We start from the raw sequence: 27,740 nt of genomic DNA on the forward strand, positions 1-27,740 counted from the left end.
GTATGTCTACACCGGGATTCGAACCCGGTGTATAGGACATAACTAATAGTCTACCATTTGTGGTCAGTCACATCTCTAGCGCGAGCAAAACAACGCGTCTCTATGTTTGGATCTTGTAATTTAATATAATATCCTTAGTAACACAGTTCATTCAATTATTTGTGTGGGGTTTTATTACAATTACCAGCGCTACCTACACCCGGGACCTCCGGATCGTCAACACTTTGTATATGTGAACGTGTACTCACATCAGTGATGGGGTCCCCGCAGCCGTGGCAGCGTGGGCTGTGGTGCTCAGCGTAGCAGGGCACGCAGTGGACGCCACCATCGTGCTGGTGGAACTTAGCACCATCGATGGGCTTGCGGCACGTGTGGCACTGGAAGTGTTCCGGGTGCCACTTCTTGTTCAGGGCTGTCACGATCTGTGGAACGAGGGTTGTAGCTGTTAGATGGTTTGCAAGGTGGTATAATGTGATATTAAGGGTGGTATTAATAAACGAATCTAAGCTTCGAGACTGCCCTCAAGATCACGTCAATGTGACAGTTCTCATATAAAAACAGAGACTTGAGCATGGTCTTGAGGGCAGTCTCAGCTGAGATTCGTTTATTAATACCACCCTAAGAGTAGGTTTCGGACTTGAGATTAGGTAGGGAATAAACAGGTTGGCAGTGATGGTCGTTTGTGTGGCAAAGTGTCTTGAATTGAACTGATCGTCAGTTATAACTTATATATTAACATTCTTGAAATTTGTTTAAATTCAATTATCGATTTCCTTATGTCTTCTATTAGAATTCCTTATTATCATTGTGGCCTTGTCAGATTCTGCAATTTTGCAGATATTGTTTTACGTGCATTTTGAAGACTAAATATTGAACAAACCCAAGTATAAAACAACCAATATCTAGGCATCCTTAAATCAACGATTTGATTTCGTTTTCTTTTGATTTGACAAATTAAGTTTCAATATTGATTCCAGAAACAAAAATCAAACCTAAAATCCCAATCGAAATTATTCCAAAACCAAACCGCATCATGTCATAACTGAACAAAATAATTCTCTGGACTCTTAAGAAACCTCGCAACTAAGTCACAATTAGTAATTACTCTGTTTGTTTATGGTCATAACCTAGATTTATGAGTCAAGACGCTCCTCCGCCGGCGGGGTTCTGGTAGACAATGGATCGTAAAGCTGACATGGACGCTGCCAGCGTTGACGACTGATGTGATGGCAGTTGGTTATTTTTGAACATAAATGTTTCGTTTTAATAAACATTTGCATTTTATTTTTATTAACATTGAGGTGATTTTACCATGGGAATAATGCAACGAAGGGAGGAAGAGAGAGAAACATTTGAGATTGGAACTTGTTTTTAACTTGTCAACATAAGCTTTGTCATAATAGTAAGATGGTAGGCACCTTAAGCCATTGGTCCCAGTTACTACTTACTGATGTAAGTACATAGTCGTTGCATTGACACTAGGGTTGATGAGGTTGGTCATCCGCCTCACGATCCACATGACAGTAAGTAGTCGAGGATGGGACATGCTTACCTAAAATGTACCTACTTATTCACTCTTGCCTTGATAAGGCCTCTATACCAAATCCGAGCGCACACGGCGCGACTTCATACAAACTCTTATTGATCGCATTGGAACGCTTTTGCGATCGCTACTGGATGTGAAAGTTTAAAACCACGACTACGGAAAAATCGCGCTCTAAGCAGAAACAAGAAAATATTCCTCGAAATTCTTCCAAATACAAGTGATGTTTTAGGTGACAGCCGTGGTAAGCCTATAAACCATCAGACAATCAAGACACTTTTAATGACACCTCATCTGTTAATTCTGATAAGTGATTTAGGAGTTAGGAAGCAACAGACGTACATAGCGGTCAAACACATATCCCTCATTTTTGTTTCGCCGTAGCCGGGTAAAAGACTACAGTCGTCTAGGTCGTCACAGGGTCAAGGCAGCACGGTTACACTGCCAGCTGCCACTGAGCTACGTGTAATTAGTTGACGAGTGATGAAGCGAAGATTAGTTCCGGCGACGACCACAATGGACACTTTTTATATTTCTTTCAGGGCTTTTTGACGAGATTTGATGGGATTCTCAAGCCTGAGAGTGTCTACGTGAACGGATCATTAATACCTCAATTCGGATCCTCAATTTGACCACTGTGTTTTTAGCTCTTTCAATAATTTAATTCGTCTTATATAACATAATCTCACAATTTTGGTGGTCAGAGGTACATCCATCGCAAGATGAACTGAGACTCAACTCACCGAGCCTTATATCAAACCTACGTAATAGGTGGTGAAGGTCGTCTTATATCATAGAGTAAAGAATAATAATAATAGAATGGACACTTTCCGCCCCGCACCAATACGGATCAGTGCCGAGTTAGATTTACCTCAAACCCCCGCTGGGTCTGACTTTAGTCTATTTAGCTGTAAGGAATAAGGAGTGCTCACACTCACGACGTGAAGTCCTCAGACAGCAATGTGTCTAACAAAGGAGTTTAACCACGTTTACCCTCCGAGACTGAGATTGTCCTTTGTTTGGTAATGACATTGCAGGCTTGAATCACCTGATTGTCCGAAAAAGGAAGACGATTCCATGCTTCGGAGGGCACGTTAAGTAAAACAGCTCCACCAACCCGCAGTGGAGCAGCGTGGTGGAGTATGTTTTCTTTTAGCATTTCTTTGCAAATAACCTAACGTTACAACATTTACTAAGTATGCCGTGTATACATAGTTTTGGGTTTCAATCTTGTTATTACCCACATTTGTAACCTTTCATTTTCTCATGTCATGATTGTTACCTGTTATGTGTCCCTTTTAAATAAATAAATACGGTAAGCAGTAGATTTTTGTACCGAGTGTCCGAGTTGCGAACTATTGTTGAAATTGGGTCGTGTACTAGGTTCAAAAACATTTTCTTTTGAATTTTGACTTAGGTATGAATTTTCATCAAGAAAAACGTAATAATAAGTCCGTCATTTATAACGTGTTTCGATGACGTCACAGTGTGTTTTTTCGTACAAATTCTGTCTTCTTTTCGTAACTGATTTGACTAGTTGGAAACTAGCGTATTAATTGGTCTATACCTACTTTCCATTAGTGTGCGTGGGGCCTTATGCCTACGTCGTATTCCAAATATACGGTCATTAGTATAAATAGAATACACGTGAGTTTTCTACGTGGATCCAAAAGTGTAACTACGCTTTATTTTAAACTTTTTGTTGTTTTACTTTCAGTGTTACATCAAGGAATGTCTGAAATCTTTAGATTCAGATTCTTTGACGATGATGCTGTTTTAATTATATATATTGTTAGATAGATATATTTTCTCTGCCATTGGCCCCGATTCCTGCAGACACCGCCTAATTTTATTTTAAGTTATATCCGTTATTTTCATATCCATCGAAAAGGAAAGGGACGGATGATTCACAGCTCTGAATTTTAGGAAGAATGAGTAAATGAATAACCAGGGCGAATCAAAAAGATATGTCGCTGGTATGCAATCCGTTTGACGTGCTGTCTACTTACCTGTGTCGGGTTATTGACTGATGTAAAATTTTTAGACGGTTGTTTTTGAATTGTCCTTAAAATTTACGTGTGTTCCATAAATTTTATGCTTGTCGATTACCCGTCCTTTTCCTTTTCGGCGGATAAGAAAATGACAGATATAACTTAAAATAAAATTAGATGGTATTTACAGGAATTAGCACCATTGTAACATTTGTAATCATTAGAGGTGTTTGGTAACTTTTCGGAATAAATAATACACGTAATAACTCCCCCACCCACGAATTAGCCGAACCAAACAATATCCCCCCCCCCCCCCCCCGCCCCTCTATGTTCAAAAAAATCAGTGCTCTCTGTCGGCCCCCACGCATATACCTACTTACATTTGACTATTTAACATTGACTGTTGAGTTTGTACTTTCACGTACTAAGTGTTTAATTTTTCACCGAAAATAAATAAGTCAAAAAAGTATTTTAATATTTTACTAAAAAATAAATAAATAAGTAAATAAATAAAACAAAAACAGTGCCTTCCTTTTTTAAAAAAAACTTTACTAAGTTTTCAAAATCCAAACATTCTTCCATTAGAATACATTTTACCGCGGTTGTTGGCAAAAGCAATTCCCCACTATTCCTAGTCTAATAATAGTTATGCACTCGGCACCATTTGTTTATCGATACGTTTAACAAGTTGTTATTGATGTCGCTGTTATCTCGGCTAACTGATATTGTATCGATATATCGATAAACAATATCGGCCGGTGACGCGCTTGCATAAACTCGGTAATGTGGCACTCCTCATGAGGACAGTGACCCGGTTCTGTTTGCTATTAAAATCTGGAACAAACATGCGACAGAGATCGAGAATAACTAGAGCATATTTAATTCTTAAATTATCTATCAATTTAGATAATATACACTCACGTTATTGGAAACATCGGAAAGCTATGAATGAGACTTGCACAGGACCGGAAAGGATGGCGTGAAAGAGAGGAGGCCTATACCCAGCAGTGGGTGGATACAGGCTGAGTAGATAGATAATATACTCAAACTCAAAAATAGAACATTTATAATGAGCCAAAAATGTTTAAAAATAAGTTAAAAAAATATTTATTAGATTTAATTTAGCAGGTACCTATTTCTTAATTTTTGTTAAATAACCATGTCTTAGTGCAGTCAAATTGCTTATGCAATTTTGCAGGACATTGAATTTATACCAGTGTTATTTAAGGCCTTAATAAAAAATTAATAAATAATAATAATTTATAGTTACACTTTGAATCGTAATTTTTTACATAAATATATTTATCCTTGAACATCTCATTCGCCTAAAACTACTGCAAATTCTCACAACCTGTACTATAGCCGAGGAAAAGTAGCTGCAACAAAAAACTCGGCATAGGGCTTTAGACGTATAGGGTTATATTGATATAAGGGTAAGGGACGACCCAAGAAAGTGAGTGAATTGTGTGCAGAAGGATATGTGTGTGGAAAGTGTGAGTACTGAGATAACGATTGACAGAGATGGATTCTTCTTCTCTCGTGTGGGTTGTGTACCAACCTCATCAACCCTGGTGTCAGGGTTACTATTGAGCCGCCAAAGGATCCTGACATGACTCACTACTTGCTTACATCAGTAAATAGTAACTGGGACCAACGGCTTAACGTGCCTTCCCAAGCTCGGATCATTTTACTTTTGGACAATTAGGTGATCAGTCTGTAATGTCCTAACCAAACTTTGGATCACAGTGGGTACTCATAACAAGGAGATCTAGGGCTACTTTATACTCACTCTCCCCGAGATTACAGCATTGCAGCTGTTGCAGACGGCTGGGCCTCCTTCAGACTGAAACAAACAAAAAGAAACATAAACAAAACAATATTACATTTACTATTTGTTTGCATAATTACATCAGTTCAAAATACAGTTCACTGATTTGAATCACTCACTGAGTGCCCTGCCTTAATTTAGTAAAATACATTTGTAGTTGCTACAAAAGAATTACTGGATCCACTAGAGTCGATTAATTTCAAATATTATTCTCTCAGACGACGCCCTGAGCCGAGGTTCGCGGCCAACTGGGCACCCGCATGCCTGTTGCCTTAAATGTTGTCCCGGGCGAGAGCCCTCTAGTTAATGCCATTTGCGGCAAATCTACAATAAGTTGCGTTAAAAAAAGCTACAAAAGAAATGCATAATTTCAGAATTATGCATTTCTTAAGTCAGCTTAAGTAACGTCATAAAAAGCTTTTGTATGTAACTTCTTATTGCTACTTCAAATACTATATTAATCAAAATACGAAACGATATTTATTTATACTACCTACATAAAACCTCATAGAAGGAAAGCTACGAAAAAAGAGAGGAAGTGGAAGACCAAGAAGAGCTTACATGGAACAGCTTAAAAAGAAGGCGAACGTCGTGTCTTAAGTATAAGGAGGTGAAGGAATTGATATTTGATAGACAAGAATGGAGAATGCTACACCGTCAATAGCGTGGCTCTTAAATTAGTGATGATGACATAAAACCCTTCGTATAAAACATCGATGACATAGGTGTACTAAATACAATCGTACGTACCGACAATCACAATACAGGGACCTTGATACTTTGATACACTGTAAAAAGCACTTCGCCGGATAAGGATCTCTATACGAATTCAACTGATGTCATCTCAATACAAAAACTCCAGAGAACAGGATGGGGTAGGCGGCACTGAACTGGTAATGATAATGTCGAATTGTACGTATAAAAGGTCTTTCAAAGACATAACATAGCATCTCACCGAAGGCAGAGCTGGAGGAAAGTGAGAATACTATGGAAGGATAAATTAATGGGGATTTGATTGTTTATGGTATGAATGGAGGATGGTTCGAAAGGCAGTTTTAAAAAATAAGTAAGGCTAGTCTATGGTGGCATGTAAAGGGAAGAAGTGTTTTTTTTTTGAAAATTAATTAAAATACAAACCATAGTCTCTGCTTACCCCGGTGGGAAATAGGCGTGAGTTTATGTATGTATGTAATTAAAATACAAGGAGTGAAGGTAATTAAAATATCCCGTTTTATTTCTGTATCCCACAGAGATATACAATGTACCCACTCCTCGCCAGCTGCTTAAGCCCTTTGTATTAGGGGGCGAGCCCTGGAAACCACGTGATATCAATTTATCTATGATCCAAACATTAATTCGAAATGATAAAGTCGAATTCAATGCTCTAAAGCCCGAGTCGGGATTCGAACCAGTGACAATACGATCTAAGGGTGGTATTAATAAACTAATCTCAGCTGAGACTGTACCTCAAGATCATGCTCACTTGAGCAGGGAAGTCCCTGTTTTTACATAAGAACTGTCACATTGTGTTAAGAACTGGACGTCTGCTGCAGCGGTGGTGGCGGTCAGGATCGTTGAGTTAAAGAATTTCTTCAATTCATACAAATTTATTACAATAGGTAACAGACAAGTTGTATATGAGGTCGCCGCGAATGAAGTGCGGAATCGACGGCGGCCGCGCCGCGCGTCGTCTTGCTGTCGTCGTGTGCGTGTGCTGTGTAGTACGCGTAGCAGGCACACGCACATGCTAGGCATTAACACATTGACATGACCTTGAGAGCAGTCTCAAAGCTGAGATTAGTTTATTAATACCACCCTTAGTCACGCGTTTTCCGAACAGGGCTATCATGGACATTCTATTCTTCTTCTATCGTGTGGGTAATGAGGTGAATTACCAACATCATCAATCCTGGTGTCAGGGTTATTATAGAGCCGCTAAAGGCCCCTGACATGGCTTATGTAACAATTAGGGAATGCAATCCCGAATCGAGATCGCAAATTCGAGATCCCGCGGGATTTGAAATATCAATCCCTCGAGATCCGGAAATATTCGGGATTTCGTCTATTTCATAAAAAAATATAAAGTTAGGTTGGCAGAAAACGATGAAAACTGCTTTATTGTGATAGTGAGGTTAATTAAAACAAAATATTGTTTGAGAGAAAACAAAAACCTTTATTCTTCAATATTACTAATTACATAGTTAAGTTTTCTTTGGAAATCAGCATAATCAAAAGAAAAAGTATAACTCAAGGATATTCGCCCAATCCCGTCAATCTCGAATGGGATCTCGTCATATTATGTTTCGGGATTGATCTCCAAAAATTTGACGAGATCGCGCGGGATCCCGGTCTCGGGATCGGGATTGCATTCCCTATTGACTACGTACTTTTATCGAACCTGCATCCTTCCAACTGGGCTACCACGGATCTCAGTCTCTCAGTGTCTGTATGGTCACGAGTACTAATATGTATTATACACTTTGAAACCATGTCATATTAACTTTTTTGACAAATTACACCGTAAGTCTCATTAAATGTCAAATATAATAGTGCGACAGGGTTCTAAAGTGGGTACATGATATTGCTCATGACTGTACTTATCGTTATGACCAAATACGGAGATTGCACAATTTTTGTCCACATGACCATTTAAGCTTATGACGACTCTGATTCGCGGCGGTTCGTAAAAAGCAGTTTATCTGGCCATTCATTCGCTGTGGAATACGATATGCGTTTTTTTGGGCATGTCTTGATATGAGAACTAAATTCTCCAATTTTAGTTTTACATAGACAATTAGTGCCTAAGGCATTGGTGTTGTTCTTCATCGAACGTACAGTTTAACGGTACAGTTTAACGGCAGTCACATTTATGTGTCTGTCAAATTAGGAACTATAATGGACAATGTGATTGATATGCATGCGCCATTCGCGAACATAGTAACCCACAACACCACCGGCTGCTCCTCCTGTCCATGTCAAATTCTTTCGATCTTCTTTTTCTTTTCTTTCGATTTGACACATGCTGCCAGGTCCCGTCCGAGTCAGATTTTTTCGATTTAAATTTTCTCTTTGTGAATTTCTCTAAGCACTAGTACTATATAAACAAAAATAATTTAAAGATATTTTTAAATTTTATTTTATCGTTTTTGCAGATCAGTTCAATACTGAACTGTGGAATCTCTACTGCGCCCAAAATACAAGGAGTTTTACATGATATATTGCTCACGGAATCCAATATCGTATAATATAATTCTTCATTTCCTTAAAATCTGATCATTAACTGACGTCATGTAATAACGCAAAGCCATTATCACCCTTATTAAATTGTTTTCCCGGCCCGACCCAATGACCCGATGTTAATTAATAAATACAATAATGATTAAGTGATAAAATCGTGTGAAATAAACGTTTAAGGCCAATTAATATAATATGAGGTGTGGTAGGTAACGCGTGTTAATTTTCTAGATCCTTAAGTTTATTCGATTCCTTGATTAGTTGTTTACAGATGGAAACTGGTATTTAAAAGGTCAGATGGTATTATTTTTGTCATCGTCTAGTCTAGAAGGCTCACTGTCGCAGATATTGTTGTTGTGAATCATATTAAAGCCGAGATGAACTTAATCAATAACACACACCGGACGCTCCATACAAAAATCCTTAGGTATTCTTACAGTGTGCCCCTAACGGTAAATGCGAGCGAGATACAGTCCGCGCCCTTACTTCTTAGCGGCTTACTGTCCTATAAGACTAAAGTAAGTCCCAGAGGGGGTGAGGTAAGCGCCCTATATGAATTAGGACTGGGCGGAGATTTTCTTTTTAAATAAAACAGACTCGCGTTCGACCACATTCTCACCTGATGGTAAGTGGCGATGTGATCTAGGGTAGATCACGGTTACGTAGGAAATGCCTATTCACTCTAGCCTTGAAGACTCCCAGATTATAACGAGTTGGAAAAGCAGACGACGTTACCGTTCTATACGTAGTATTATTCTTTATTCTATGGCTATAAGTGGTTCGCACTTCGGGCATAGAATAGCTAATAAAATACTTCGCTTAGAAGGGACACTTTCTGCCCCGCACCAATAAAAGATTTGAGCGAGCTTTGATATACCTCAGATTCTTCCGGAAATGACAATAACTTATATAAGCTGGCCCCGTGAAAGCGGAATGAACGCAAAGAGTGATGATGGATTGTTTTAACGACTAACTTCTTCTATAGTGTGGGTTGTGAGGTGGAATACCAACCTCATCAACCCTGGTGTCAGGGTTACTATTGAGCCGCCAAAGGCCCCTGGCCCCTGACATGGCTCGACTAACTTGTCTCGAGTTTGAAGAAGGGCGTGGCAGGTATTGGCTGAATGAGAAAGGTGGCGGACCGGATAGTTCGCAAATAGAACGATTTATTACCCGCGTGAAGGCTGAAGACGTGCTAAGTATCCCGAAATTAGTGCTCCGATATTACTGTTGGCATCACGCAAGATTATGACATTCTAACAAGCTAATGATACTAAAGGCCTGTTTCACAATTTGCTGATAAAATCAACTCTCTTAGCTTGCATTCATCCTTGCGATATCTGCGGTCTACTTACCTAACCTAAAGATTTGACGGATTTTTTTTTTACAAAAGCGACAATTAAACCAAATATTTTTTTTAGCCAATTTAACCTTCCCACCTGAAGGGAAAAATAACAACGGTGGCGCGAGCAAGCTGGAGACAGGGAGGAGTGGAAGAAGGGAAGAGAGGCCTTTGCCCTGCAGTGGGACATTGAGGGCTATTAATAATAATAATAAAATAACAACATAGTGAGAGATAATGACTACTATTTACTAGATAAATTCTAGATAGCTAATCAGAGAGTTATCTGCAACTTCAGAAAGTGTTGAAGAAGTACTCTGCTAATGCATCGTTAAACCGTTGTCGATTTTAAACTCTATTTTCTATAAGTATTGTAATGAAGGACTTTCCAAGATACGTTCCCCAGAAATAATTAAGATGGCGCTGTCGAATTTTAACTTCATAATTACGTATTTTCTCTTTACTCGGGCATGTGCCAAGTAGGTATTTAAATTCTATATTCTATATAAAAATAATTGTTGCTTGATATTTGGATCACCCCTCCGGTTGATTGAGGGGACGCCTGTGCCCAGCATTGGGACGTATATAGGCTGCTTATGTTATGTTTATGTATTTGGATCACATTATATATAGCATTATATCACATTAATTATCTTGCTACTTACATTTTAATGCGTTTCTTTATTTTAATCAGAATAATAATGAGTAGAAGATGTAATTGGGCCTGGGTGTAATAAAAAGGTTCATTATTTATACCCAAAAACGACGATAAAATATGTATATATTATTTATTTATTTATATATAAAGGTACATACAACATTACTGTGTAACCCAATGCGCTGTACGATAAGAAAAACAATATAAAAACTAATACAACAAAAATAAACAATGAATGAAAAAAGAAACAAAAAGAAAATAAGACTATCATCTATAAATAAAATGAAAAACACAAAAAAAATTACAATCTCAAAATTAAAAAAAAATATATAACAAATATAATAATAATTTAATACCAAAAAAGTTTAGTTTTAATTGTTTGTAATTGTTAAGCCTAAGAATATAATTGTACTGATGATTATAAATAGTACGTAATTAAATTTCTTTGGTTTAATATTAAAATTATTTGTTTTATTATTATTATTTATAATTATGTCTGTTATCCATGAAATTAGAAGGTACGTAAGAAAATCTTTACAGCGCCATCTATATTGATTTTGAGGAACGAAACCTGGGAAGTCCCATATTCTGATGTGTTATATCTATTATTTGATTGTGTACATATTTGATGGCACAGTAAGCATTTCAATCACATAACTGTCACTGACATATACGGAAGTATAATGGACAATGCCGCATGTGGCACTAAGTAACAGAAAGTAGCGACACAACACTATAAACGGTAAACTTTAATTACGTGGTTATTTGTGAAAGTAACTTGTTAAATGCATACATATAGATATGTTTTTTATACCAAAAAAAGCATAGTATATTAGAAGAGTGTAATTTTTTTTGACCAAATTGAACATGTCCTTACAAAAGGTTCAGTAAGATCTACTCTGAACCGGCGTACGTGTATGAAACGATTGATGAATGTGAAGTGTGTCAGGAATTCAGGATCGAAGGAGGAAGAAGGGAGGAGGAGGGATTCAGGTATAACATCTTACATTGTGTCCTGCGTGCCCGAACCCCTGCACGCAGGAGGATCTGATGAGCGCTGCAGATAGCGCCATACTTGTTGCCAAGTTTTGGGCCGATACTATTTAGTTTGCCATCGACACGATAAAAAGAGGATCGAAGCAAATGAAATTCCATAGTCTCTGCTTACCCCGGTGGGAAATAGGCGTGAGTTTATGTATGTATGCATGTGTATGCTTTTTCTAATAATACTATTCTTACTCATAATGGTCTATTTTCCGTTTTATTATATAAAAATTCAAACAATGACACCAGGGTTGATGAGGTTGGTACTCCACCTCACAACCCACACTTTCTTTTGTTTATGTTACACTTTTTAACTTCATTGAAACAAAAACAAACTCATAAAAAATGTCCTGCTATTATAACACATTGAAAATTATATAATTATTACAATTGACGACGAATTATATCGGCGGAGGTCATTTTACGGCTAATAGCCCGGACCAACGCTTAACGGGCCCTCCGATGCACGGAATCATCTTAATTTTGTCCTTACCAATCAAAGGACAGTCACACAAAGCGATTTCGACAATGTCCATATCGGGACTCTGATCTCTAGATCAGAGTGACCCCAGCGCTCTAGCCACTAGACCACGGAGGCTGTTAAGTGTGGAGCAGCGTGGTGGATTATGCTCCATACCCCCTCCGGTTGATTGACGGGAGGCCTGTTCTCAGCAGTGGGACGTATTAGGCTGTTTGTGTTGTGTTATCTCTATCAGCAATTTTTTGTCACTTCGACCTAAATACTCTTGCGCACATTTGCTTCACCTTCCACCACACTTGGAGTGAACAATGAATGTCATGACACGCTGTGAAAGTAAAACGCTGTTTTGTTATGACTTGGCCGGAATTAGCGCTGGAATACGCTAAAATAATTTAATTATAGTGCAATATATTGTTGGCTGGACGCCCGTAGTCCGCGGTCCGCCGTTCGCTTGTAAAGTACGACTCGTTGAGAGCCGCAGAGATGTGGCTCACGCGCAAGGTCAAGGTGAAAGCTAATGGCGGCGCGGGAGTTTGATGCGGCTTGGAATAATAAGCTTAATTAATGTTTATTTCAAAGCTAGTCTTGTCTGGAGCGTAGCCTAGAGGAACTTACAATCGATGCGATCAAATTCAGGATATTTATAAGAGAAGTCCAGGTTAACAAATAAGTAAATACTATGATTACGTAATAAATGCTATGATTATTAAGAATATCCTTAACCGGCGACTATGTTTGAAAGATGGAAATGGAAAAAGCGAAAGGGATGTATGAGGATCGTAGTTTCAAGGGGAACAGCGCGCGCGCACTGTCTGTCTCGCTAGCACTTTGCAGTAAGGCGGCTCTCGACAAGAAATAAATTTTTGTATAGAGTGTCCGGGGTGTGTCCGAGGGTGACCTAATTATGTCTGTGAATAGGTATTTATACCTTGAGTTGTCTTACCGTGGTCGACACAAAATGTATTCTTCTTCCATCCAATGTCTATCAGTTTTCATCTCATATTTAATATTATCTTATGCATTTAGTGGACTTCAGTAATTAATGCACTATCTACCTATTAAGTAATCTAAGAGCAAGTACCAGTTTATTTTTAACTTTCCCTTTCTATTGTACCTTCCGATTTTTAAAGATCCCAAACGCATCTTTGAAAATGACATAAAGGTGTCCCACTTGACAATGAGAAGTATTTTGGCGACTGTCGCGTTTATAAATTTTGAAATCGTTTATATTCCGTAGGTCGTCATCGCAAGGTGAGCCGAAAGTTATTTGACAGTGGGTACATTGCATTATTATGTAGGCACCTACTGTATTCACTTCTAAAAGTACTCATTCAGATACAATGTATTCGGCTAAATATACATTTTGACGTGAGTGGTAAGGAAGGACCACAGCTATTTTCTATAAAGACACAGATAATCAAGTCTCATTCATATATCTTCTTCTTCTATCTTTCTTTCTTGTTTTTTTTTTCTTTCTTTTGTACAATTGCAATAAATCTCTTGATTTTTTTATTTCGTCAGTTGTTCTTATTGGGGTATATTTATGAATGATGCATGTAATATCCAGGTATACCTACTTTTTTTTATATAAAATCCTTTATTTAGCATAATAATAATTACATTTACAAAGAGATCTTATTCTACAACGTAAACAAACATTAATATAATTGTTGCCTAGGCTGACTCACCTCTATGAACATATAAACATACGTTTTACAATTATTTTTACTAAATGAAGTTACATTTCAAAAATTACATGATACTTATTATAAATATGGTACTACTTTTTAGATAAGTAGTACAAAATATTATTGTTAGCTATAAAAACACTTGATTTAAGTAAGTACAATCGTGATAAATTAACTTATAAATGAAATTTACACTGATGTTTAATTAGGTATACCTACTATTTTTATTTGTCCTAGTGCTATTTTTATGCCAAACCAACTAAACATTCACTTCTCAATCTTAGAAATCATGTTTTATACCACATCTCTCTTTTTTCGCATATTAATCTATTTATTTATTTTCTATACTGCATTCTCATTCATTTGGAATAAATTGCTCTAGAGCAATAAGGCCGCCCAATTTGAATTGTATTCTGAATATATTTGCAAGTCTCTGAATCGGCGTGCGTGTATGAAACGATTGATGAATGTGGAGGAAGCAAGAGAAGTGTCTCAGGTTCGAAGCAAATGGAATTCCATAGTCTGCTTACTCTAGTAGAAAATATATGTTGTTGTTTGTTGTTGTTGTTGTTGTTGTTACATGTTGTTGTTATGTATGTTGTCATATAGTGTCGGAGTCATGCATGTCTTGACATTTTATATCATAATTGATAAAAAAACATCGATGTAATCAATGTTAGTATTATTCCTTATTCTATGTCAATGTTCTGACTAAAGTTTGCTGCTTCCACTGTGTTTATAAATAGAGACCAAAACCGACATCGTTGCGTGTTAAAGCAACATAATTCTTAGTTGTCAGAACCTACATTGTCAAGGTCGTATCGATATTCCCTTCCTGTAACTTTCTTTCTTGTAAATATAGCCTTACATAATCTAACATGATTTATATCAATTTCGCGATGTTTTGGTATTTATTGTATTAACTTATTAGTCGCGTGCGTATAATTTAACCACAATTGTGAAATATTTCTTTTTATTTTCTGAAATAACCATTCTTCTTCGTGCGAGTTGTGAGGTGGATTACCAACCCCATCAACCCTGGCGTCAGGGTTACTATTGAGCCGCCAAAGGCCCCTGACATGGCTCATGTAACGACTACTAACTTACATCAGTAAATTACCGGGACCAACGGCTTAACGTGCCTTCCGATGCACGGATCATCTTACTTTCGGACAATCAAGTGATCAGTCTGTAATGTCCTAACCAAACTAGGGATCACAAAGTGATTTTTGTGATATGTCCCCACTGGGATTTGAACCCGGGACTTCCGGATCGTGAGCTCGACGCTCAAACCACTGGACCACGGAGGCCGAAATAAATAACCATTTGTATTTTTGTTGTATATATATAATATTTTTATCTCTGTCAATGACGATTTTCGAAATCTTTTGAAGCTTAATTCTTGATTTTTATGATTGTAAAAGGGTAAATAACTTAGCCACTATTAGGTGGAGACTTGTAATTAGCCTTTACTTATTGTCTGGTTATCATTTTAGAAAATGTATATGGCCGTAAGTCTTCCTCAAAATAAATAAATTAGCTTTCCCCCTCATCACTCGAGCTGTTGTTATAGCCAGTTGACTACCTACCATATATTGTTTGGCTACTACGATGTATTTCAGTTCATCTGATGATGGAGCAAACAACTAAACGTCAATTGAATCGTCTAGTCTGTTGATTCAATGTTTGTTTTCGTGCAATTCGTTACTGGCTATTTAGATCATTGCTTGTCATGACTTTGTGCTAAATCTACTACCATGAAACTGGATATAATATTATTGCTAATTCTGTCCAAAGTCACGGATACGAGTTACGAGTATTATTATTACGGGCTCTAATCCCGGCTCGGGGTTTAAACCAATTCGACTTAATGAATTTGAATTTATTTTTGGATCATACATATTTGGTATCATTTGATATCTCCTAAGTTTTAACCCGTTTTTCACAAGGTTTACGTAACCTGAAGCTTTGACAGGTCCACTTTTTTACAGAAACGACTGCTTGTCATATTTTCCACCAATCGAAGGGAAAATATCCCAATACTGGCTAGGTCACATCATCATCATCAATTTAAGAGCCACGCTCTTGTCGGTGCAGCATTTTCCATTCCAGTCTATCAAAGGCCAATTCCTTGACGTCCCTATAAGACACGACGTTAACCTTTTCTTTAATCTGTTCCTTGTACGCTCTTCTTGGTCTTCCCCTTCCTCTCTTTCCTTCTAGCTTTCTTTCTATGATGTTTTTAATAAATTCGTCGTGTCTTATTAGGTGTCCAATCATCTTGCCTCTTCTGTCCTCAATAATTCCTAAACTGTCCTCAGTATTTATCTCTTTTCCCTTACTCTTACTAGCACTTCCTAATTTGTAACCCTTTCTTTCCAACTTATTCAAATTCAAATTCAAATTCAAAAATATCTTTATTCAGTAGGTAACATAGTTACACTTTGAATCGTCAATTTTACATAACGAACGTCTCATCCGCCTAAAACTACTGCAGCTTCTCACAACCTGTATAGCCGGGGAAAAGAAGCTGCAAGAAAAACCTCGGCACAGGGCCCTAGACGTTCTTTAAAAAAATAAAAATAAACATAAAATATTGGTATACAATTGAGTAATTTAGCTGCCTAATATCAGTTCTCAGACAGTTAATCCCATGCATTCATATCTTCTAAATAATCACTAACTTTATAATAACCTTTTTTGTAAAGTTTTTGTTTAACTACTGTCTTAAAACAGTTGAAAGGCAAATTCTGAATGTCAATGGGAATCTTATTGTAAAAACGTATACATTGCCCCTTAAAAGATTTAGTAATCTTATGTAATCGACTGACTTGTAAAGCAAGTTTATTTTTATTCCTGGTATTAACAATGTGCCGATCGCTATTTTTTGCAAATAATCCTATATGTTTTTTTACATATATTAGGTTTTCAAAGATATATTGTGATGCCAAAGTTAAAATATTAATTTCTTTAAATTTATTTCTAAGTGACATCTTGGGTCCCAATTTGTAAATCGCCCGAATGGCTCGCTTTTGCAGAACAAAAATGCTGTTCATATCTGCAGCATGACCCCACAGCAAGATGCCGTACGACATTAGACTGTGGAAGTAGGCAAAATAAACTAATAATAAAATATTCTTTCCATCCTCCTTCAACACCACATTTCAAAGGCATCGAGTCTCTCTCTGTCCTTCTGTGTCAGTGTCCAAGTCGCATACCTCCGAAATGTATTTCTCGGGAAAATGATTTTCCTAAGTATTACAACTCTATTCTAATTAGAGTCTGAACTACATCCATTGCAAGATGAACTAAGCACCCACACCTCACCGAGCTTTCTATAAGAACGAGATTTTTGTATGTAATATCCGGTCTGTGATTATGAATTCCCAAGTAAAATTTATTTATTGTTTCCTTCACCGCTGAGCACGTGATTAGTCATTTATGATCCAACCTTTAATTCGAAGACTTCTATACATGTCATTTAGGTAGAAATAAAATTAAAACATATTATATATACGTGACCAGAAGACTACAGGTGCACAACCTTCCATGAATTTCAATATCGGCATTAGTAACATAGATAGCACTTGACGGCTGTCCCTATCTTATCACCAAACAAAAACCCACACTCGGTTTTATCAATTAATATTAATTTATCTGAAACTCTGATGTCACCCTCCAAATAATGCCAGGTATTTTTATTGTTGTGTTTTTATAATCTACTTTTATCCGCGTAATGTCGCATAGAAGAAAGTTCCAGAAAACAAGATTTTCTTACCGCCTTACCAATAAAAGATAAACAAACGACGGACACGTGTTAAGTATTTGACAGCAAAATTGAATTCAATGAGAGACATTTTTGGAAATTTCACTTTTCAGTCTGATAAATATTTTCCTTTCTCAATAGCATTACCTTCTCTTTAATCTGTTCCGTGTAAGCTCTTCTTGGTCTTCCCCTTCCTCTCTTTCCTTCTAGCTTTCCTTCTATGAACATCAACGGTTAACGGTATAAAGGTTAACGTCGTGTCTTATAGGGAAGTCAAGGAATTGGCCTTTGATAGACTGGAATGGAAAATGCTACACCGACAAGAGCGTGGCTCTTAAATTGATGATGATGAATAGCATTACAAGTTTTTCTGTTTTCTTTTTAAGTAAATTATTTTTAATATTTAGGCTACGCACACCAAAAACAATATAGATGGCGTTGTACAGCTTTAACATGAAAATTACCTTTTTTCTCATTACTCGGGTACATAATTATTCTAAAATACAACGTAATGGCAGAAGCATTATTATATAAAAAAAATGTTGCTTGATATTTAGATCACATTATATAGAAACCGTAACTTTTGAAATTGGTACGTAAGAAATACTATCTGGGGATAATAAATGCCAAGAAAGAGAAGGAAATCTCTCTTAGAACCAACATTTCTTATAATAAAGAACAAATTGAGCTTTGCCAAAATTGCTACATTGAACGGTTGCACGAATTTGTTATGGTTATCACGAGGTATTCTGGTAGAGCGATGCAGTAAACAAATGATGAGAAAATTGTAAGCACGTGAGCGATATCTATAGATTGGAGGTATTTTAGATATCGATATTTTGGAAATATAAAAGAAGTCGATATCCGTTATGTGCCGTGTTTATCAAAACTTATAAGTCTACACGTTCACAAGCTACAAATTTCTCACAAGTACGTATAAATTACGTTTATCAAAAAAGAGAGGGATTGTAAAGTATACTTGTGAAAGAAATATTGACACTCGTAACGTAATTTACATGTATTGTGTAGTTTCCATAAACAAATTCTTGTAATAATGAAAAAAAATACAAGAAAATTTCTTGTAATACCGGGCTATATAAGTTTTGATAAACATTTATTATGACCTGGGGGGTTAAAATGGCCACATCAAAGCAATTCATCTAAGAAAACATTATTGCTATTTGGCATTTGATTGCATTGCGCACTTACTTTTATATGAATGTCAAATTGCAATATTGCTTTTTTAGATGAATTGTTTCGATGTGGCCTTTTTAACCCCCCAGGTCGTAATGCCCAGATGCCTTTTAAAATCCAAATTAAATTATTTATTGTGATACCCAAGAAGAATGGGTAAGTATAAAAAAATAAATATAAATAAAACCGCTCAGGTCTGTATATGTATATGGAGATGATATACATAACATAAACATCCTTCGAATCTTGGCTCAGGCTCTAAACCACTAAATTCGACTTATTCGACGAAAAAATCTCCCAAAAACTGGATTCATTTTATTCACCACTTTTGACAATCAATGTAAGAGAAGCGACTAGGTATATTAACTCGCTCGGCCTCGCTGCAGAGTTGCAGCTCCAGGCGAAAATAGGTGCGCGTGGGCCGCATTGTGACGCTCCAGCCCGCCGCGATATACTCGAGGAGTTACAGGTCAATCCGCGCCGTTATAAAATTGCGAAATCAAATCAAATCCGTATTGAAATTAAACTATTTTGTGTCTAGTTAGCTCGACTATTATGGATGGCGATACTGCTCACCACCTAGAAAGTTTTAAAGCTAGCTTAAGATTTTGTAAAAATATTACTAACTGATTGATTACTGACTGATTTTGGCGAAATTTGGTATGTAGGTAGTGTTAGACCTAGGTAAAACGATAGAATAGTTTTCATCGCGAAAATCACTCCCTAAAGGGGTGAAAAGGGGATAGAAGTCACGCTGACAAAGTCACTTTAGTCAGTAGGTTTGAATTGGCATTTTTTTACATAAAGAAAATCTCATCCGCCTAAGAAAAACCTCTGCACAGGGCCCTAGACATTATTTAATAAAAAACATAAAATATTGTTATACAATTTAGTAAATTGGCTGCCTAATATCACAATCAAATCAAATCAAATAAAAAATCATTTATTTCAGACATGATGGTCCATATTACATTAATTAATTACACACTTAAAATAAATAAATTAAATTAAATTAAAATCAAAATTAAAACCAAAATTAAAATACAATAAATTAAAATTACTAGTAGTTTTTGTTTGTCAGTAAATGCATCATACAGCAATGATCAGCTTCTTTTTTATTTTTAAATAAAATAGGCTCGCGTTTGACCACAATCTTACCTGATGATAAGTGACGATGTGGTCTAGGGTGGATGACGCTTACCTAGCAAATACCTATTTACTCTAGCCTTGAAGCCTCCCAGATTATAACGAGTTGGAAAAACACAAACTTCTTTTTAAGTTGGAGTGTAAAAGTAACCTTTCTATATCATCATGCAAATATACACTGATTAATACAAAGTTGTGCCACTGGCAGTCACAAAAACGATTATACTCGTACAATTTAAAGAAAAAAAAGTATTAGTCACGTTTATAGACACGGGGGCGTAGATTTGTCATCTGGCCACTTTTAAAGTAAAAAAAATAGAGGAATCCCACCAGTGGGCATTATCCACGTTGTCCGCGTTAGTCATTGGAGAAATTGTCACTAGGTACATTTTTTTTTCAAGGTTACTACTTACGTTATATTTGGGAACGAAAATGTTCTGCGTAAAAAAAAATTACCCTAAAAACAAAAAATAACGTCTCATAGAAATGAACTCAGGACCAATCGTACCCCAAGGGAACTTACAACGAACCGAGCTTATCCGTTGTCATTATTTTAAATAAATTGATCATTCATAATATAACCTCGTAAGCCCTGGGGGCCTCTGAGAAGGACCAAATAATTGTAGTCATAAAGGCCGAAGGTTTTGAAATAGTTTGTTCTAATAATCAACGAAGGTACTTTTAAAAGTACCAAAACTTTGCCTGTCAATTTAATTCAAACCTTTGCGCCGATTGAGAAAAAAAGTATTTTGTCTATGAACTAGTTCATTCAATTTCGTGAATAGGTGGCTTTAATAAAAAAGAAATATGTATCACTTGTCGTAATTTGTCATTTTATTGGTAAAGATGGCGCGCACACGGCGACGAGGTAAAAAAAAAATCAAGTTAATAATCGAATTTCGTAGTTTTTCATACACATTATTTTCAGAAATCGCAGGTAAGATAATAATCAACAACATGACATAGTTATTTTATCAATTTTGTATCGATATCGTTAGCAATATGAAAGCAAACTTTTTTAGTCCTTTGCAAGGGATTTTAGGTGTCATGTCCGGATATTTTTCAAAAAGTTTTTTAAATTGTTATATGTGATTAAATCATACCGATATAGACTGACTTGCTTACGTGATCTTATGATTAAAAAAAACTACCGTCTTCATTTTATTTCATTTTTTCTTCTAATGATGATCTAAACTGACACCATGAATTATTTTTTTTCCTAATAATATAAACCTAATGTACTTCCAGAGGGACTAATCACAAACTACATCATAAAAACTAAAACTAGTTACTTATTTTATATTTAAATATGTAAGTATATACACATATTTATGACGTACAAATAGGTATGTATGTTAATGAAAAAATACATAACCCTTTATAATAATAATATTTTTCAAATTTTACTAAAAGTAGTGACTCAAACCGGGAGTCCTTCTGGAAGAACTAAAAAAAAACGTAGTTTTTTCAAAAATGTCTTCTATTCATCCTTACATAGGTCTCCACTTAATTTGAACCCGATCGGATAACTCTAACACTTTAAAATTTGTACTTGAAGTGCTCGGCCTTTACGACTACAAAAATTTGGTCCTTTTCAAGGTACCACCGTCGTTTATTACTTCGAAATCGTAATTATGCTTCGGCGTTACGAGGTTAAACATCCTTTCGTGCAGTGGGACGTAAGGCTCTGTGCCCAGTGGGGCACTAAAAACCTCAAAAATAACAGTATTTCTCCACTATTTAACGCATTTTACATATAAACCTTCCTCTTGAATTACTCAATCTATTAAAACAAACCGCATCAAAATCCGTTGTGTAGTTTTAAAGATTTAAGCGTACATTAGACAGAAAAAGCGTCTTTGTTTTATACTATGTAGTTATTTGACATACGAAGTATTATAGATTTAATAGTCTCGAGGCTATTGAATGAATTTATCTTAGTCTTTAATATGATTGTTACCTGTGGTATCAGTCTTTTAAAAAACTGCTTTGGTATGACAGCCGCTGATATGCGAGTAAGAAATTCTCCTGTATCTTTTTCTTTAGGTATTCCCAGAGTATACTACTAAACTACAGGTATATTACTCGATATAAATAAACCGATAAAATATCCAACTGAATAGTGTTGTCGAAGGCATCGCATCTGGGAGCTATCGGGTTTCTGATAACATTCTTTCTCACGATGCAATCAGCTGGATGCATCTGTTTGCTGTTAGTTGATCTAATGTGCTACACGACGTATTGACTTGATAGTAAGTGTATTTGTAGCTGAGAGAATAGCCAGCTTGAGTGGTCGGGTAATCAATGTGTATTGGCACAAATGTGCTCTGAACTGGGGAGATCAGATTTTGACAAGCGATTTAGTGTTTGATGATCATCAAAACGTAAGCCTACACATGTTATAAAAACAATGGTGCCGATTCTGGCAAACAAAAAAATAATTTGAGTCTTTCTTTCTTTAAAACTATTACCGTCCTTCACTTACGACGAGTTCAAGACAGAGACAAAGCTGATTCTAAAACTGTCAAACTAACATAAAAAATTGAATTGATGGCTGCACCCTTTTCAAACTAAATTTTAAAAAATACGCAGCGAAACGCAATCTATATTTTTTTCTTTACTTGAATTTCAAAATTTAGTTATTTAAATCCGACGAGAATATTATGCACTTTCCCACAAGTGTTATACTTGCCTATAAATGGAGAAAGAATGGGTTAGAGCCTATTGAGAGAAACCATGTGATATCTGAAATTCACACTCATAAAATCGAATTCAGTGGTTTAGAGACCGAGACGCGATTCGAACCCGTTACATTACGATGTAAATCTCGCATTGTCCGAAAAGGACTATCACAGATTTGGAATTGCTAAATTAATGTAAATAATTTACGTAATTTTTGCGAATTATGTGGCGTCGACGGAAATAGCGTTGAATCAGTGGATCGCGAGTGTAACGCTGTTTTGTTTTCCTTCTCCGTGAATAGCGCTGACAAATATTTAGCGCGCACCATGGAACCGACAGTAGGCCGAACTTTACTAGAATTGTCATCTGTATTACTGCGTTAGTCACATAGTTGAAATATTTCAACCACCTGTTCACTTCCATCAGCGCAATATTAGGATTTATTGGGCGAACTAATGGGGGGACTAATGGGGAGCACTGAGGGCTCTTATCCGGTACAAAATTTAAGACAACAGACCTGAGGGACCCGAACCTCGTCTCAGGGTACCGTCTGAGAGGATTATATTTGAAAGAATTAATCAATTGTAGTGGGTCGATAGAGATAAGTTCTGAATGACGGAAATCGTCGAACACGCTGACGGGGTAGAGTTTAGAATTAGCGGAGATCGTGATCAGCTATGTAGGAAGGTAACAACTTTCCTACTCGAAATTGTTCCACGTTTCGCCAATTTTTTATGATATCCGAGTAGCAATGGGTTACCCATGCTTCGTGTTGTATTCAAAGCCCTGAGGGGTTAAAAAGGTCACATAGAAATAATTCATCTAAAAAATAATTTGACATTGGCACATATAGAAGTAAGAGCACAATGTCAAGAAATGTCAAAAAGTAATATTGCTTTCTCAGATGAAATGCTTCGATGTGGCCTTTTTAACCTGATCCTGATTTATTGTGAGTTCCAAGTAAATTTTGACCAGTTTTCATTTAGCACTATTAAGTGGCACATTCTTATGATTTGAATATAACTTTCTTGTTAGTAAATAAAGGCCGCTGACCCCAAAAAAAAAACTAGAAGCGTTCTAAAATTGTCCAAGGCTACGTGTTCAAAGATAGTATTGACGCAGTTATCCAGAGGAACTATTGTGTCTTGAATTTGGTCTTCTTATTTAATCTCCATTTATCATCATGTCTGAACGACGTGGTAATGAATGCCATTACCACGATGAGCGAAGGGTCGGATCAGATAGCATAACATAACCATCACCCTTGTATTCCCGAATGGGTAGGCAAAGGTGTATGGTACGTACACCCATTCCTCGCCAGCCATGTTTAAGTCTCATGTAATAGGGGGCGAGCCTATTGTCACTAATTCGACACAAATCCCGAAAACCAAATGACAAAGTTATTTATGATGCAAACATGAATTCAAAGTCGAATTCAATGGTTTGGATACCGAGCCGGGATTCGTTATGCGTTGTCCGAAAAGAGTTATCATGGATTTAGCAATTTAAAATAATCTAGAACGATATAGAAGATAATTTATAGAGCGACAAAACCAAAAGTCTTCAAAACAGCAGAGGCAAAATAATTGGCTACTTAAAAGAAACGACGAATTGATTAAAAATATCATAGAAAGGAAGATAAAAGGAAAGAGGGAGACCACGAAGATCGGACATGAAACAAATGAAAGAAATGGCGGACGTCGTGTCTTGTAAAGAAGTCAAAGAATTAACGTAGATAGAGACAGAGGACAGTACGTTGACAAGAGAGTGGGTCTTAAAGACACCAGTTTCAGTTATAATTTATTATTTAATTAACCTCTAACAAGACATCCAGTAATAGATTCAGAAAAGTTCATAAACCTCAAATTATGTCTCGGCAAATGGACCATTTGTTTTGATACAGTTTTTTAGTCCACATCAGATGTGACAGTGGATCCAGGGCGTGCTTTATTTCGCAGTAAAAACATTATTTTTAATCTGTGCCTCTCAACAGACAGTTATTAAAAGTTCGCCCCTGGGCCGGACGCTATTTCCACGCGTTTTATTGTTCTACAGATGCATTCCTCCAGTTTATATTTGCTTTACCATCTTATTTGAAAATACGTATTTTATATACATATTTGCAATATTACTTATTGGTTCTAATCATTTAATCAAAGTAATTATCATGGATAAACTTGTTGAAGTTCAATTTAACATTTCAAAGAAACATTTCCCCATAACAATCTACGTCATGGTGTTATGGCCGAGGAGAAGAAATGACATTACAAGTTAATAATTAGAGGACAACTGTTTTATTAATTTCGACTTTATCTTAAGAGATTTGAATTTTCATTCCATTTCTCTAAGGACAGAAATTATAAAATCCATCTTATGAGTGCAATATTAAGTGTGGCTGCAAGCTGTCTTTTGGGGGTTCAAAAAGGCCACATTAAAACAATTCATATAAAAAACAATATTGCAATTTGACATTTGCGCATATAAAAGTGAGTGCGCAATATCAACAATGTCAAATAGCAATGTTGTTTTTTTTTTGGTTAATTGTTTTAATGTGGTCTTTTTAACCCCCCTGGTGAATAGTTCTTAGCTTAAGTATAATATGTAGTCTAATAAATATCCAACATTATAATCTCTTAAGCAAACACAGATAAATCTAGGTTATTTTCAATAGTTTCATGCACATTTCACAGTAAATTAATGCTAGATGTCATTACGACGCAGGTGATTTATTATTCTACACAATGTTTATTTTTGCTAAATTCACTTTATCACATTCCAGATAAATACATATTTCCACTTCCCACACTCTCTTCTTTGACTTTGATAAATCTTCGAAAAATGTCCTCTTGATGTAAGTATTTGGATCTGGACAATAAGTTATTTTCTGAACATCTGTTTGTCCCATCACCAAGAGTTTATTGGATTTGGATAGTGTAATCAATAACCGCACCACACGATACTAATTAACTACACCATTTCTTTCTTTTATTGTTTAATTTGTTTTAGGCCCATAAGAATCTTGTTTGTAACGCAATGGTTTATACTGTAATGTTGCAAATGTCTATATAAATAAATAAATAAATTCTTATGAAAAACATCAACATAAAAATATTTTACAACACCGTTTCTAAAATTCAACAAGCCGAACTCAAACAGAAACAATCTAACATTCGATCAAGTATATATTTCTGAACTGTCTCGCCGTAAACTTTATCCTTAACAACTAATTGTGGGCAGCCTTTGCCAGCTATTTCTATCGACCGGTGAAAATCTTCCAAAGCGCATAAAGACGGAATAAGTTTACAAACACTCACCATTTTTGCGATGTGTAGTACGTGTATCACTCGCGGACGCGCGGCGCGGACTGAGTGCGGCGTAACCTACAACACTGGCGGGTTATCGAAAATGACGTCACCTTGCAATAGGACTGCACGGGATTATGTGACCTTGATCATGGCGTAGATTTTTTACAAGCGTTTGATGAGCTCGCTGCCTATAGATGGCTTTACTTGCGGCTTTTGGCAGGAAGCTATCGGGAAAATAAGCAATCCGCAGCGCGGTCGTTTGAGTCCGATTAGTGGTATGCAAATTCAGCCGGCTTCAAGTGAAGCTACATAAGCTCACATTTGGAGTAGTCAGAGGTACATCCATCGTAAGATGAACTAAGTATCCACACTCCACCGAGCTTTAGAGTTAGACCAACGTAGTAGGTGATGAGCCTTATCGCCGTCTAAGTATAATGGTCGAGCCATAGAGTGTATTAGTGAAAACTGCACTTAAGATAAATTAATAATTCATTAGTCGACCAATAAAATAATTAGTAACTTAAATCCTTTTCTATTCTTAGGCCTTAGGAAAGAAATCCAGACTATAGACATAGGTAGTAAAAGTAACACTGGCTGTACAAATAGACCTCGTCGAAAGAAAAAAAGCAAATACTAATTTAATAAAAAATATATTTAAATAAATTCATGAGGCATTTTCAGTTACGTTCCTAAAAAACAATTAAGATGGCGCTGTACAGTATTTCCTTCGTACCTTTCGTTTATATTTGTTTTTGCGTATAAATGATAAGCATTAATAGTAGCGACATAATTCTATGCAAAATGTGATTCAAATATCAAACAACAATTATTTTTATATATTATGCTTCTGCCATTACATTGTATTTTGGAATAATTATGTAATAATTAAATAAAGAGTGATGAGAAAATAGGTAATTAATATAACGTTAACGCCATTGCACAAAGTCCCTCATTGCACAAGGATGACGATTTGACCTTAATCTTGGCATACATTTGCGGCACGCTGAGAGGTGAGGATATGGTATCCCGACGTGCCGGCAGAGTAGGGGAATGATTGGTGATGACGATGATAAAGTAGAAGCAACAGCAACAGGATTATATACAGTTTATTAAAAGCACTTCACAAACTTAGTAACATAGTCACAAACATAATAGTTCACAATATACACATTTCATAAAAGAATCAGGACTTAGGAATTAGAGGGCACGGCCCTAAACGGTATAATACACTTGTTGTTTTTATGAAGGTCGGGGATTCAGTGAGTCAAAAGTGAGTAAAATGAAAGGAAATGCGAATGGAATGGAATGAGAATTTCGTAATTTAAAATGATGATGGTCCGAACAAAAGGCCAGTATGTGCAGAGTTTGTACTCTGCTACACATTCACTCCATTTTACGTCCAAATCTTACAAGGATGCGGAAGAATTGACTTCACTCGGACGACGACCCACGGCTCGGAGTCGGAGATCGGATTATCCGTGTGATGTCATCGATGCAATAGGCTTTCGATTTAGGTGACATTGATCATGATATGAACCATTATGTTGCAAGTATTGAGTGTACGCGTAGGAGTGTTGAAGACACTACGGATATGTAGGTACCCTTGATAAATTTAATATACTATCGTTGGATTCAATTGGCCATGCTCGGTTTTTGTAAAAGTACAGAAAGCTGAAAACCATTTCGAGATAAATGAATTTGAAACAACTCCCTATATTTACTTTTTTTTATTTTTCAGTATTTTTGAAGATATTTTATTAAAACGATTGACCTTTATTTGACCTTTGTAGCAAGATGTATAAAAATATGCCTTTGCCTGCTTACAAAAAGTTCATTTA

The 27,740-nt window shown here is 36.3% G+C and overlaps 2 protein-coding genes across 2 annotated transcripts in view; one reads left to right on the forward strand and one right to left on the reverse strand.

Moving 5' to 3' along the window:
* LOC126371770 (transforming growth factor beta-1-induced transcript 1 protein) overlaps positions 1-26,066 on the reverse strand; it is a 41,923-nt gene extending 15,857 nt beyond the window's left edge. The window contains exons 1-3 of the mRNA XM_050017129.1: positions 25,912-26,066; positions 5,324-5,377; positions 249-422 (exon numbers count right to left, since the gene is read on the reverse strand). Coding sequence (XP_049873086.1) covers positions 249-422; positions 5,324-5,377; positions 25,912-25,914 — 231 coding nt within the window. The 5' untranslated portion in view covers positions 25,915-26,066. The remainder of the gene's footprint in view (positions 1-248; positions 423-5,323; positions 5,378-25,911) is intronic.
* The window catches only part of LOC126371980 (uncharacterized), a 66,640-nt gene that overhangs the window by 20,169 nt on the left and 18,731 nt on the right, over positions 1-27,740 (forward strand). The window lies entirely within an intron of this gene.

The sequence above is a fragment of the Pectinophora gossypiella genome, chromosome 13, assembly GCF_024362695.1.
Source record: "Pectinophora gossypiella chromosome 13, ilPecGoss1.1, whole genome shotgun sequence".
NCBI classification, from domain to species: Eukaryota; Metazoa; Arthropoda; class Insecta; order Lepidoptera; family Gelechiidae; genus Pectinophora; species Pectinophora gossypiella.